General features: G+C 49.8%; 1 protein-coding gene across 1 annotated transcript; it reads right to left on the reverse strand.

Moving 5' to 3' along the window:
- Nucleotides 1–1698: 1698 nt before the first annotated feature.
- DIPK2B (divergent protein kinase domain 2B) lies at nucleotides 1699–13190 on the reverse strand. The gene is made up of 5 exons (XM_059679174.1): nucleotides 12876–13190; nucleotides 10263–10527; nucleotides 5352–5525; nucleotides 4170–4458; nucleotides 1699–2878 (listed from the first exon to the last, which is right to left on the reverse strand). Exons 1-5 carry the CDS (start codon nucleotides 13088–13090, stop codon nucleotides 2538–2540), a joined length of 1284 nt encoding a protein of 427 aa, XP_059535157.1. The 5' UTR covers nucleotides 13091–13190; the 3' UTR covers nucleotides 1699–2537.
- Nucleotides 13191–14511: the final 1321 nt, after the last annotated feature.

Below are 14511 nucleotides of genomic sequence, written 5' to 3' on the forward strand. Positions count from 1 at the left end.
ATAGGGCTTTTCTTGGCCCTATTTTTAAAAAATATATTGTTGTTGATTTCAGAGAGGAAGGGAGAGGGAGAGAGAAACATCAATGATGAGAAGGAATCATGGATCAGCTGCCTCCTGCACGCCCCACACTGGGGATCGAGTCCGCAACCCGGGCATGCGTCCTTGACCGGAATTGACTGGGACCCTTCAGTCCACAGGCTGACACTATCCACTGAGCAAAACTGGCTAGGGCAGCCCAGTTGTAAATGTGAGTGAAGGGACCTGAATGGGGTAGGCCAGGGCAAGAGTCAGAGAAGCATGGGCTGGTAGCCAGGGTTCTGGAACTATCCCAGCAAGTCATTTTTCCTCCCTGGGCCTCAGTTGGACTGTCTGCAGTATGACGCCTGTGGAGCCAGGCATTCTAACCTAAAGGTGGTGATTTAGAAAAGAGGCTGAGAGGGCCCTAGGGGTGGAGAGCTGTCAGGGAGGCTGGGCAAAGGTCCAAAGAGCTCCCACTAATGTTTGAGGAGACGTGGCAAGAATATACATGGGGACCCACATCCCGTGTAGATAAATATTTAAAAGGTATAAAGCAAACTAACAAATATTTGATAAAATAACCTTTTGTTGGCTGACCTTGAAAAAACATTCTTAGGTCAAGTTTGAATGAAAATTCTCTTCTTCGAGTCCTACATTGGACGCCACAGTGTGGAGAGAGCTGGCCTGGGTCCAGCTGTGGCTACAGCGAGAATGTTCTACTTACAGACCTCTTGTTCCAGAGGGTGGAACTGGCAAGGTGCCCTGCTTTGAGCTTTAAAATGCATCTTTGCGCCGAAACCGATTTGGCTCAGTGGATAGAGCGTCGGCCTGTGGACTGAAGGGTCCCAGGTTTGATTCCGGTCAAGGGCATGTACCTGGGTTGCGGGCACATCCCCAGTTAGGGGTGTGCAGGAGGCAGCTGATCGATGTTTCTCTCTCATCGATGTTTCTAACTCTCTATTCCTCTCCCTTCCTCTCTGTAAAAATATATTTTAAAAAATAATTTAAAAAAATGCATCTTTGCGGTTGGGCTGAGGCCACGCCTCCCATGGGCTGTTCCCTGCTGCAGGGTTATAAGGGCCGCCCATTATTGGAGACTTGGGACTCATGTGATGGTTAGCTTTGGCTCAAGAACACCCTGAAAGCCCTGCGGAAGCATCCTTCCACGTGTAAAAGACAGTCAGGATACTCCTGCCCAACCTTCAGGCTCAGACTTGCAACCCGGCCTGCTAGCTCTCCTTCTTGCCTCCCACACAGGCATCTTTCTTAATAGGACCCTTGACTGTTCCATCGTGTCTTGGCACTTGCTTCTCAGAGGATCTGCACGAACACATTGGTCTCCAGCCCATGCCCCACTTCTTACCTCTGGATCCTTCCCACACTATGAGGTATTTCACTCGCACCGGTATGGGGCCCCAGGCACCCGGGCATGGTCTTATCCATGTGTGCCCTTGGCCTGCAGTCTTTTTTTTTTTTTAATTCTTTATTGTTGAAAGTGTTAATATGTTTCCTTTTCCCCCCACTGATCTCTCCCCGCCTGCTCCCCCCACCCCCCCAGCACAGGCCCTCACCCGCCTAGTGTCTGTGTCCATCGGTTATGCTTATATGCATGCATACAGGTCCTTCGGTTGATCTTTTACTCCCCCTCACCCCCCCCCCCCAACCCTCCACCACCCTGCCCTGTCTTCCCTTTGAGGTTTGACAGTCTGTTTGATGCTTCTGTGTCTCTGGATCTATTTTTGTTCATCAGTCTATGTTGTTCATTATATTCTGCCTGCAGTCTTCTTACCCTGAGGTTGTGTGTGTGGCGGTGGGCGGGGGGGGGGGGGGGGGGCAGAAGGGCTAGCTCAGGGCCACGGGGAGCAGGAGTGGGCCCCTTTTGTCTGAGTGTAACCTAACATGCTACTGGCCAGGGGCCTCCCTCTCCACACCAGCCTCTGGACCTCGCTGTCTGTCTCATTCTCCCGCCTGTGTGCTTCTGAACACGCTTTATAGCAGCTGGGCTGAGGGAGGGAGGGAGCAGGTTTCCCTGACTCTTCATATCTGTCTTCTTCCGCTAAGTTAAGAGTCTTGTGGAGCACAGAGGAAACACCTGGATCTTTTTCTTTTTTTTAATCCTCACCAGAGGATATTCCCATTGATTCTTAGGGAGAGTGGGAGAGAGAGGGAGAGACAGAGAGAAACATCGATGTGAGAGAAACACATCGACTGGTTGCCTCCTGCATGTGCCCTGACCAGGCCCGGGCTGGGGAGGAGACTTCAACCAAAGTACATGCCCTTGACCGGAATTGAACCTGGGACCCTTTGATCTGCAGGCTGATACTCTGTCCACTGAGCCAAACTGGCAAGGGCCACACCTGGATCTTCTGATGCCCAACCCTGGCTCTTTTGTGATGTTCCAGCCAATGAGGCCAGTGCCAGTGCTGCACAACCGCCCTCCTGTTGCTGGAATGTTCCTCGGTGCCTGGGAATGGAGAGCCGAGGATGTGGTCCCTGGAGGCCAGCCAGGCTCCAGCCCCTCAGAACTTGTCATTATACCTGCAGTCTGGGTAGCGGTAGGCAAATCTGGGGTCACAGGTTCTCAGGGGTCTCAAGATGCTCTTCAGCTGGCTGGCGGCCTCCAGGACTTCGGGGTCTGGGCGGTCGCCCTCCCCACACTTGGCCAGGAGGACATCTATCTGCTCCTGCACCGGAGAGGGGAACTTCCCCCGGAGCAGCGGAGGCAGGACCTGCCGACACACCAGCACCAGGCTCTGCTTCTCGGGGATGGCGTCACAGGAGGGCAGCTCGGCCTGGCAGCCGGTGACCAGGCAGCTGAAGATGTCTTTGTTCTCTGCTGCCCTGGCGGCTGCTTGGCTGCCTGGAAGAGAAGCATGAAATGTTACACATCCTACAACCTGTTCTCCTGCGGGGAGATGCCGCTAATTAGAATTGCTGGGCAAAGTGGTGGAGTCTCCCAGCATCTCCTGTCACCAGGAGATTTAGGGCTCAGGGACCCAAAGGCCCTGCTAAGAACGACATGGGAGGAGCTCTCTTTGCTACAGTTGGCTGAGGCCAGGCCTGGAAACACACTTATCCCTCCCAGCAGTTGGGCTTACAACTATAGGGCTCACCCCCATCTTGCGGTTCTCCCATTCTTACTATTAAATTAGGGAAATCAGGAAATACAAAGCCGGGAGAAAGCACTGGTAAACCAGAACATGTATTCAATGGGGCTGGCATTCCGTGGTTTACATATCCTGAATATTCTGGAATTGGCCTCATTTCTTCTCATGAAAGCAAACCAGGAAATGAGTTAGTGTGGTTTAATTGGTCTGTCTTCGTAGGCTTTCTCATGAAAAGTCCTCTGTCGCCTGGCCTGTGTGGCTCAGTGGTTGAGCATCAACCTATGAACCAGGAGGCCATGGTTCGATTCCTGGCCAGGGTTGTGGGCTCGATCCCCAGTGTGGGGCGTGCAGGAGGCAGCCAATCCATGATTCTCTCTCATCACTGATGTTTCTCTCTCTCTCTCCCTCTCCCTTCCTCTCTGACATCAATAAAAATATATGAAGAAATTAAAATAAAAAGTCCTCTGTCCTATCATTGAGCTCACAACACTCGGTTACCGTTAGGGACTGGGATGCTCCAAGGCCTCCAGGACCCCGATGAGCCTGTGCACACAGTGGAAAACATGAGTCACTCCTAGACCTCATGCGGTACCATGCTTTTTAATTGGAAACTTTCTAAAAGGCAAAGGTGCCAAAATGGATTGCAACGTGTACAAGTGGCTCAGCCAGATCTTTAAGTTTCAGATAAAGGCTGAAAGCATCTGATGAGAAAGGCACTGAGAGGGAGATGGATCCAGGGGTGGTGTGTGTGTGTGAGGAAGGGCACGACAGGGCAGGTCCCCGACCACACACACTGAATTGGGCCACAGCATCGCCCCCCCCAGCCCCCCCTTGGACAAGGTCAAGGCCAGTTCCCCTCTGGAGTTGAACTTGGAGCAGGGATTCTAGAGGGGGAGAGGGACATCGGACATGAACTTGGGGTGCTCTCACTGTGACATACGGAGACTGGAAAGGCCCAGTGGCACCACCCCCGGGCACCCCTCCAAGCTCCTGTCACTCTGACTTCCCCTCTGACAGCTGCTCAGCTGGGCCCCTGCTGAGTACCTTCCTGCCTGTCGATGACGCCCAGGGCACTGGCATCCCGGATGAACAGATGCCCGTTGTTAAAGATGCCAAACATGGAGGCATCCACGTGGGTGAAGTAGAGGAAGTAGTTCAGATCGTTGTTCCGCAGGGACTCCAGGATCCTGAGGAGCTGATGGGCCAGGTCGGCTGCCTGGTCGGGGGGCGCAGCATAGAATTCCTGCAGCGGGCTGGTGCTGCTGCTGACCAGGAACCGGCCGCAGGAGCCCAGGTACTTGGGCAGCGGCCACCCCTCAGCTCCAGGGAAGATCTGCCAAGGCAGGAGGAGGACGGAGCATTAGAGGGTTGGAGAGAGAACAGTCACAGACGCAGCATGTCCTCTCTCTCCCCCCGTCCCTCCCTTCCTTTCTCTCTCTCTCTCTCTCTCTCTCTCTCTCTCTCTCTCTCTCTCTCTCTCCTCTTCGAACAAGGCAACACCCCACCCCATCCCTGCCCCCTTTTTTGTTCTTGTTTCAGATGAATAGATTTGGAAGAAGCTCTTATTGCCATGCGGTAGATTGCATTTTAACAGTGTCCCAAGTAAGATATGAGAATGTTGAGGCACTTGCCAGGATTTTAGATGGGATTCAGATTCAGGAGAATATATTTATTTTAGGAGTTATACAGTTGAAAAAATATGACTACTATTTGAGATTTCACAAATATCACTGCCTAGGAGAGGGAAGAGGGTCAACCTCAGGATGATTTAAAGAAAAATATTTTTTAAAATAACAATGCAGCAGCACCCGGCCAGCATGGCTCAGTGGTTGAGCGTTGACCTATGAACCAGGGGGTCACGGTTCGATTCCTGGTCAGGGCACAGGCCCAGGTTGTGGGCTTGATCCCCAGTGTGGGGTGTGCAGGAGGCAGCGGATCCATGATTCTCTCTCCTCATGGATGTTTCTCACTCTCCCTCTCCCTTCCTCTCTGAAATCAATACAAATATATATATATATTTTAAAAAATCTTCCTGATTTTGGAGGCACTGTCAGAGCTGCCTCCTTCACGGAGCCTTCGGGGCAACCTCAGGCAGTGAGGGTGGCTGATGTCTCCCCACCCATCCAGGCACTAGCATGGCTTGGTTGCCCCAAGGCAGACAGTCCAGGGGGAGCGAGCTCCTCCCAGGCGGGCCCTCCTCGTTGTCCCTTGGGGGCGCCTGCGTACCTGTAGGAGGATGGGGTGCGCGTTGACAGCCAGTGTGTAGAGCAGGCGCAGCTTGTCGCGGTCCGTGAAGTGGTCCATGAAGATGCTGCCCGCGTCGGCCACCTCCGCGTAGCGCCGGACCACGCGGTCCAGGAGGCGCTGCGATGGGCAGCGCAGGAGAGGGCTGGGCAGGCCCTGCGGGCGGGGGGGAGCAGGTCAGGGCATTGGCAGGCCCTGCTGGTAGGGGACACCCTGGGGTTGGGAAGGGGGGGCAAGTGGCCCTGGGAGGAGACAGACCCAGGAAGCGGGAGGTTGTCAGTGCTAAACCTGGGAAACAAAGGTGTTTGGTGACTGTGACCTTGTTCAACACATGCTTCTGACCCCAATGAGGAGCAGAATAGACTGGCCGAGGCCAGTGGGGATGCCTGCTGATCTACCACAGCCGGGCACTGAGCAGGGGCCTTCTGTACAGGGTGGGACTGAGAGTGATGGGCACACTTCTTTACCACAATCTACACCAGCGGTTCTCAACCTGTGGGTCGCGACCCGTTTGGGGGTCGAACAACCCTTTCACAGGGGTCACCTAAGACCATCGGAAAACACATATATAATTATTGTTTTTGTGATTAATCACTATGCTTGAATTATGTCCAATTTGTAACAATGAAAATACATCCTGCATATCAGATATTTACATGACAATTCATAACAGTAGCAAAATTACAGTTATGAAGTAGCAACGAAAATAATTTTATGGTTGGGGGTCACCACCACATGAGGAACTGTATTAAAGGGTTGCGGCATTAGGAAGGTTGAGAACCACTGATCTATAGGCACTCGAAAGAATCAATGATAAACTAATAGCTATATTGATTATGTTCTAAAAACTGTTTATTAGATCACAAAATCTCTCAAATTAAAAAAAAAAATTTTAAATGCTGAAGTTCATAAAGTCTCAGTGGTTTTAACCCTAAACAAATCCTATGAGTCAAAGTTTAGTTGATTTCAACTCTCTATGATTCCATGATCGGAAGTGGGCTGTGTGTGTATGTGTGTGTGTGTGGGGGGGGGGGGGGAGTGGCATCCAGGTCATAATCTTTCTCTGGTTGGCACCTAAAACGCCCATCCATGGGCAGCAAAGGAATCACCATGACTACTTCCCAAGGGTCACAGGGAGCAAAGTGTCATGATCTCGTGGTCACAACGCATCTGTGAAGGGGCTGTACTTTCCAGAAGACTGTTCAGCCAGAGGGTGTGCGTGGATGTCCTGGGCATATTGCCCTGTGTGAGAGGGGCAAGGCATTTCAGTTGCTTAAATTTCCTTTTCCTTCATAGTCATTTCATCTTCAACTTCCATGTTGGATGAGTATGAAAATGCTACAGCCATCAGTCAGCTGTTTTTCTTCCCCCCCATCAATATAGCCATGTTATTTTTATTTATTATTATTTAAAAATATTTTTTATTGATTACAGAAAGGGAGAGATAGAAACATCCATGATGAGAAAGAATCATGGATTAGCTGCCTCCTGCACAACCCACACTGGGGATCGAGTCCACAACCCGGGCCTGTGCCCTGACTGGGAATGGAACCGTGACCTCCTGGTTCATAGGTCAATGCTCAAGCATTGAGCCACACCGGCTGGGCTATAGCCATGTTATTTTTAAAGAACAAATGCAATGTTTAGTCCTTGACCTGGTAGCCTGTGAGAGATGAAAATATTTATAGTCCGAAAACTAACTGTGGCTCCAATATAAAATGTCCATTGTCACTTGAACACTTTATCATAACCTGCCTTGTATCTGAACCAGCTGAATACGGCCTCTCTCTCCCATCAGGGAGTCACCTCCCATGGAGCAGGGGCCTTGTCTTGACACTTCTATACCTTCCTGGGGCCTGTAAACACCCCTTAAGCATTTTTTAAATTAAATTTAAACAAAAGTAAATTTTATTTGTTTCGTATTTACCTCTAAACCTCATTCTGATTAAATTGTTAATGTGCATTTTGGTTAATATGCTTATTTCCCTTATTCTATTTAAACAAATAATTGAGATCAAGGAAGTAAAATTGTCAGCCATTCTTGTTTAAACAAAGCTTCCGGAACACTCTATACCACCATCTAGTGCAGCCATGGGCAAACTACGGCCCGTGGGCTGGATCTGGCCCGTTTGAAATGAATAAAACTAAAAAAAAAAAAAAAAAGACCATACCCTTTTATGTAATGATGTTTACTTTGAATTTATATTAGTTCACACAAACACTCCATCCATGCTTTTGTTCCGGCCCTCCGGTCCAGTTTAAGAACCCATTGTGGCCCTCGAGTCAAAAAGTTTGCCCACCCCTGACTAGTGGGAACAAAGCCTCCATGTCAATCAAGTCCCTTCCCACTTGAGGAAGAGGCGGGGTTTGTGTTTGGAGTAATGTGGGAAGCAGCTGGTAGTTGAGGGATGGGAAGGGACACGGTGGAAGGTCTGTGTTTTCCCCTGATTAGCCGTGTGCTGCCGAGGGTAGTTGGAGGATCATTGCCTCTGCGCCTGTCTTAATAGCAGAGGAAGCCTTCTTTGTGGTGGCTTTTTGAACAAGCACATCATGATAACCTGGGCGGGGTTCTTGGCTGAGTTTCTGTTTGTGGACTAGGAATGTAGGCCGTGAAACACTCCCATCTGAACAATGCAGCTTTTAGAGGATAAAAGTCACGGTTTTGTTAGCCTAAGTGCCACACACACACACACACACACACACACACACACACACACACAGGGACACACACACACAGGGACACACACATACACACACACACACACAGGGACACACACACACAGGGACACACACACAGGGACACACACACATAGGGACACACACACACAGGGACACACACACAGGGACACACACACACACACACACACACACATTGTGTTGTTCCACCCTCTTGCTAATTCCTGGTCCTGGTTCCTTGGCAGCCTCTGGCTGCAGCGCATGCCTGCAGCTCAGGAGAGTGCACGTGGCCCTGCAGAAGAGGAACCACGGGCTCCCTGGCTCAGTCTCTGATGGTGGCAACTGGGGCTTTTTGTCCAAGTTGACTTTATTCCTAAGGAGAACTGACAGTCAAAGTTCTGAGGTTCCTGCATCAGTCAGATCCATCCTGCCTTCAATTTTCTTTTTCTTTTTTAAAAATAGATTTTTATTGATTTCAAAGAGGAAGGAGAGGGAGAGAGAGAGAGAAACATCAATGATGAGAGAGAATCATGGACCGGCTGCCTCCTGCACGCCCCCTGCTGGGGATCAAGCCCGCAGCCCAGGCATGTGCCCTTCACCAGAATTGAACCTGGGACCCTTCAGTCTGAAGGCCAACACTCTATCCACTGAGCCAGATCAGCCAGGGCTTCAATTTTCTTTTGTTTCTCATCTCCTTCTCTCCCTTTCCACTTCTCTGAGCAAACCCTGTGAGTTTCTTCTCTCAAACACACATCGACACACATGCAGCTATGCTCACTTGAGGGCTCTAGCCTAGATACCTGTTGGAAAGTGGCTTTTGAGGAAATCAGGGAAAACCCACTTATGTCATATTCTGAGAGAGTCCCTGAGGCTGGCCCCACGGGTAGCCCTGGGTCATGTGGTATGAGTTGAAAGATGAAGCAAGTCTCCCTACTGTCCATCCTACAGTCTCTCTCCAGTTGGCTCCTGCAACTCCCATATAAATAGAGCAATATCATAATTTTCAAACCAGAAATTAGGATTCGTGTTTAGCCAAATCTAAATGAATGGTAACTTAGAAATTGCTTTAGTCACATATTCCACCCGAGATCATGACAAAGGCTGCTTGTGTGGATCCTTATTAAGAAGGATTCAGGGGCCGCGTCTGGATTTAGTGGGAGGGAAAATGCAAGGATGTGTTAGGAAGGTCTGAGCTAGTAATGGGACAGGCTAGACTAGAGGGAGCTGTGTAATATTGGCTTTATAGGCAAAGGGTTCCTTGGAGGGCTAACGGTGAGATGCTGTTAGCTGTTAACATCCTGACGTGAATGAGATGATTAGATTTCGCTGCCCATCATCTCAAGGCTCTAAGACAGCAGTTCTCAACCTGTGGGTCGCGACCCCTTTGGGGGTTGAACGACCCTTTCACAGGGGTCGCCTAAGACCATCAGAAAACACATATATAATTACATACTGTTTTTGTGATTAATCACTATGCTTTAATTATGTTCAATGTGTAACAATGAAATTGGGGGTCACCACAACATGAGGACCTGTATTAAAGGGTCGTGGCATTAGCAAGGTTGAGAACCGCTGGTGTAGAGCTTGTTGGTCACACGGTGGAACCCTAGGGCCAAGGGTCTCTGGAAAGGGGGACAGGAAATGGTGCCACCATGGGATGGCAATGACCTTGATCTTGGTGGATGGAGCAGGAATGGACTTTGTCCACAATTTATAAAACAGCTGTTGATATTTTCCTGTCTTTTATAAGGAAGGGAAAAATCTCTGCTGGGGATGAAAAGATGGGCTAGGAGAGGGTCAGAGTGAAGTGAAAATGGTTATGGCTCTGACTGTGTTTGAACAAGGTGTTAATGGATGCATTTTTGGCAGAAATAAGGAAAGCTTGTTTAGCTGCTGTGAACACTGGTAATGAGAAAACTGGTAAAGTTTTGGCACAACCGACTGAAGAATGGGACCCGCATATTACAAAACGCTGGGCCGTGCATTTCCAGGCGGGTAGACTTCCTGCCAAGTGTCTGCATATCCATAAGCTCATCAGGATGAACGGATCAATCTCGTTTAGTTCCTTCCTTGTCACAAGCCCCTGTTTCATGGCATTGCTTTGTCCCACCTTAGACAGAACACAACTCCTTTTCCCCAGACAGAGGTGTGAGATGGGAACAGTCACCTCCTCCATCTCGCCCTCCAGTCTCCAGCCACAGGACCAACCCCACTTACCTGCACCAGGTCGGGCGTGAGGCGCTTAGCCTGCAGCCATTTCTGGAACCTTCCTGTTTTCCTCAGGACACGCTCGATGCTGCAGGTCTTTGGGGCTGCAGCAGAGGCGCAGATTCTCCTGTCTGAGATTTCATGCTGGTGTTTGCTGACCAGCCTGGATATCTCCACAGGGCGCCAGGTTTTGGAATCATCTGAGTAATTTGCAGGGTACGAAGGCAAGTGGCCCAGAGGCAGTTCGACGTGGGTGGCCAGCCAGCTGTCAAACCTGGAAGAAGAGCCCTTTTAGGAAGCAGGGGCCAAGCAGGGACTAGTCAAACACTGCCAGAACCAGAGGCCAGCAGAGCCCCGGGGAGGTGGGGGAGGGGGGGGGACAGCGACACAGGGGACCACAGCTGGTCTGATCCATCCCTCAGTTTTAGACTGGGGCGCTCTGAACTCTTTCTATGTGAGGACTGCTTTTGTTTCCTCGCATTTAGGGAAGTGTATAGATGGCAGAATAGTCGAGGGAGGTTCATGCCAGACACAAACCTTATCCTCTTGTGCAGCCAGCACAGAAGGACTAGCCATGGCTCTCTGAACTTCTACTCCATGTAAAGACGGCAGCTTTACACTGGCTTGTACCTTTGATTCTCCTAACACCTCCTCCCCCAACTCTACAGATGTTGAGACTGATGCTTACAGAGCTTAAGGACCTTGCCCAAGGTCAGACAATATGTTAGCTTCCCCAATTGTGTTTGTGTCTGGGGGGTGGGGGAGGTGAGGGCGTTCAACTTTCAAAATGCCTTAAAAAAAAGCCCTTAATAGGGAAAGTCGACATAAACTCCATGCAATAACTAGATCTTGCAAAAGAAGTTCAACACTTCTGGCCCAGCCAGTGTGGCTCAGTGGTTGAGCATCCACCTATGAACCACAGTTTAGTTCCCCATCAGGGAACATGCCTGGGTTGTGGGCTCCATCCCCAGTAAAGGGTATGCAGGAGGCAGCCAATCAATGATTCTCTCTCATCATTGATGTTTCTATCCTTCTCTCCCTCTCTGAAATCAATAAAAATATATATATTTAAAGAAGTCCAACACTTCTGATGATTTTCTATTTGTTATTTTTATTTAGTAACTTAGTTGAATAATCAAATATACCTTTGGTTAATACTGATTGGAAATAAAATTATTTTAAATTAATACCTTCTGTTTAGTCACCGAATCTTATACACCTGAGACAGGTTCTTAGGGTCGGGCAGAGAAGAGAGCTATACAAAGGGCCTTGGGTATTGAAAAGGCTGGGAACCACTGTCTACAGGTTTAAGGCCCCAATTCCTGGGCACAGCATTCAAGGCTCCCTGCACCATCTGACTTTTCCAATCCTCCTCCCTCTCTCACGCTTCCACATATACCCCATGCTCCAGTCACTAAGCGCTTTTCACTTCTTCCCACACCTCTGGGTCTTTGCTTAAGTTGGTCCTTCTACTGGAAGCCCTTCCCTTCCCACTAAATTTCAGCTCAACCTTCCAGGCCTTGCTCAGAATGCTTTTCCCTGGAGAAGCCATTCCCCAGCCCCCAGAGGCCCTTTACACTTTGCTTTTGGCCTGCATCAGACCAGGCCTTATTATTGTTATTTGTAACACAGCTCCCTCCGCCTAAACCCCTGGAGGGCAGTGGCCAGAGTGATAGCTATGTTGCTACAACCCCTGCCGGGTCTTGGCCGTGATAAAGGCTCATTGACTGTGTGTTGACAGGCTTGGCTTCCAGAGTGTGATCCCTTCTTTGATGACAGCCATGTGCATTACAATTTACTAACCTTGGCTTTTCCTCCGGTCAAGGCAACATCTCACAACAGAAAACTGGTTCAGAAACTTGGAGCAAACCAGCCTGGCTTGAATCCCAGATCTGCCACTTATTAGGTGGTGACCTTGAACAAGACCCTTAATCTTGATATGTCTCAGTTTGCTATCCGAGTAATGAATGAAAAACACTAACTCCCAGGATGAAGTGAGTATATAAAAGTAGCTTAAAAATGTCTGTTACGCCCCAGCCGGTTTGGCTCAGTGGATAGGGCGTCGGCCCTCAGACTGAAGTGTCCTGGGTTTGATTTCAGTCAAGGGCACGTACCTTGGTTGCAGGTTCCCTGGCCCTGGTCGAGGTATGTGCAGGAGGCAACCAATCGATGTGTCTCTCTCACATCGATGTTTCTCTCTGTCTCTCCCTCTCCCTTCCACTTTCTCTAAAAATCAATGGAAAAATATCCTTGGGTGAAGATTAACACACACACATAAAAAGTCTGTCACATAGTAGGTTTTCTATAAATTTTATTCCTCCCCCCTTTGAGAAATGAACTTGCTCAATGTCATAGTCCCAGATTACTCCCTTCATAGAAAAGAAAACTTTAAGCTCTCACTTCAAAAGGACACTTTGAATTTAGCAATTAGGGCTGGAACTTGGCTTCACACCTGACCCCCCTCTCCACCCCAACCTCAACCCGCCGCTACTCTGATTAAATGGCTTTGCTGCAGCTCCTACCCATAAATTACAACATGGCTCCTTTTCAACAAACTCCTGGACATCTTGCATCACAGGAACAGAATGTTGCCCCTCAGAACGATCTGATTGAGATTCTGACCTTATTTCTTCTTTAAAAAACTTCTTGCAAATAGATGTTCCAATGCAGGCATTGCATTTATCAAGGCCGAGGACAGTCCTTCCCAAACTGTAGCTGGTTCTAGGAGAAGGAGGAGCCGGCGAGGAGACAGCAGAGCTCAGGGCTGAGACCCAGAGCAGCTGAGCCAACCAGCCCAGGCGGAGGGCAGCCGCCCCTGGCCCCAGCCGGGGCTCCATCGGGGCCCAGGCCTCCAGCTGCAGCCTCCAGCTGTCCACTCAGAGCTGGGCAGAGGCAGGTCTTGGCAAAAGCCAGGGGGCTGACTTCAGAGCGTTGACCCTATCCCGGCCTCCCGGATTTCTGTTGGAGGATGCTAAGGAGCTTGGAGCTAATGAGGCCTGGGAGGAGGTGAGGAAGTCCATGGAGGATGCTGATAACCCGGTTTCCAGAGTTACTCTTCCTCTGCCTGTGGTGGCTGCCGCAGGCTGGGAGGGGCTGACTGGCAGATTTGGGGAAGGACAATGGTCAGGGCTTCCCTGTGCAGTCCTTTGGACAAACACAGGATATCCTGGCTGGGCAGGAAAGGTCCATGCAGGATGTATATCCGACCTGGGTTCCACCTGGGAGTTTTGAAAGATTCTGAGGGCCTCCACCCTCCACTGTTTTAAGTTCGAGTCTATGTGTCCCTGCGGTAATTGGCCTGCCCCTTCACCTGACATGCCTTTCCACTTTGACCATATTTTGGATGTGAAATAACCAGAGGTCAGCTTCCTGGCCATTAAGTGGCACATTTAAGACTGATTTGAATAGCAAAGGCTTTGCTGCTTAGGGAATAGAAAATCTCAAGTCCAAGCTTGCAGATCTGAGAAGAGAGGGGAAATAATTTGGTGGCTTCGGGTTTGATGCGGGGAACACCAAAAAGACTCCTCGGCCTCAACTCAGCTGAATTCAACCTCTTCCCCTCCTCCCCATGCCTGAAAGTCCCTCCTCCCTTTACCACCCTGCCTCCCCTTTCAGGGCTGCCCCAGGATTGCCTTCCTCCTGACACTGAGATAAGGTCCAAAGCATGGAGGAGACGGGGAGGGCTAATGTAGGAAGAGAGAGAGCCTATGAGGACCAACTAAGGGAAGGCAGCTTTGGGCTGGGAGAAGGAAAAAGGGAGGTAAGAGGGGGCCAGGGACGGCCTCTGGAGAATTGGGGAGTTTTGCTAAGATTCGTGGGAAGAGCAGGGTAATGACTCTTCTCTGATGGTTAAGCAAGTGCTTCTTAGCCAACTGTGTATCCTCCTCAGTCCAAGGTCTGGTGGCGTTTTTCTATATTGTTGAATTGTGAGAATTCTTTGTGCATTCCAGATACTAGTCCTTTGTTGGCTATGTATGTGGCTTGCAAATATTTTCTCCCAGTTGGTAACTTGTCTTTCATATTCTTAACAGGGTCTTTCTCAGAGTAAAAGTTTTTTTTATTTTGATGAAGTCCAATTTGTCAATTTTTCCTTTTATGGTTTATTAGAGGCCCAGTGGAAAAATTTGTGCACAGGTGGGGTCCATCTGGCCCCCTTCCACCCTGATTGGGGCCTGGGCCGGCTGGGGAGAAAGGCCACGGGAGATTGGGGGGGCCGATTGGGGCTCTGATAGGGCCAGTTGGCCGTCGCAGTGTGTGT

The sequence above is a fragment of the Myotis daubentonii genome, chromosome X, assembly GCF_963259705.1.
Source record: "Myotis daubentonii chromosome X, mMyoDau2.1, whole genome shotgun sequence".
NCBI lineage: Eukaryota > Metazoa > Chordata > Mammalia > Chiroptera > Vespertilionidae > Myotis > Myotis daubentonii.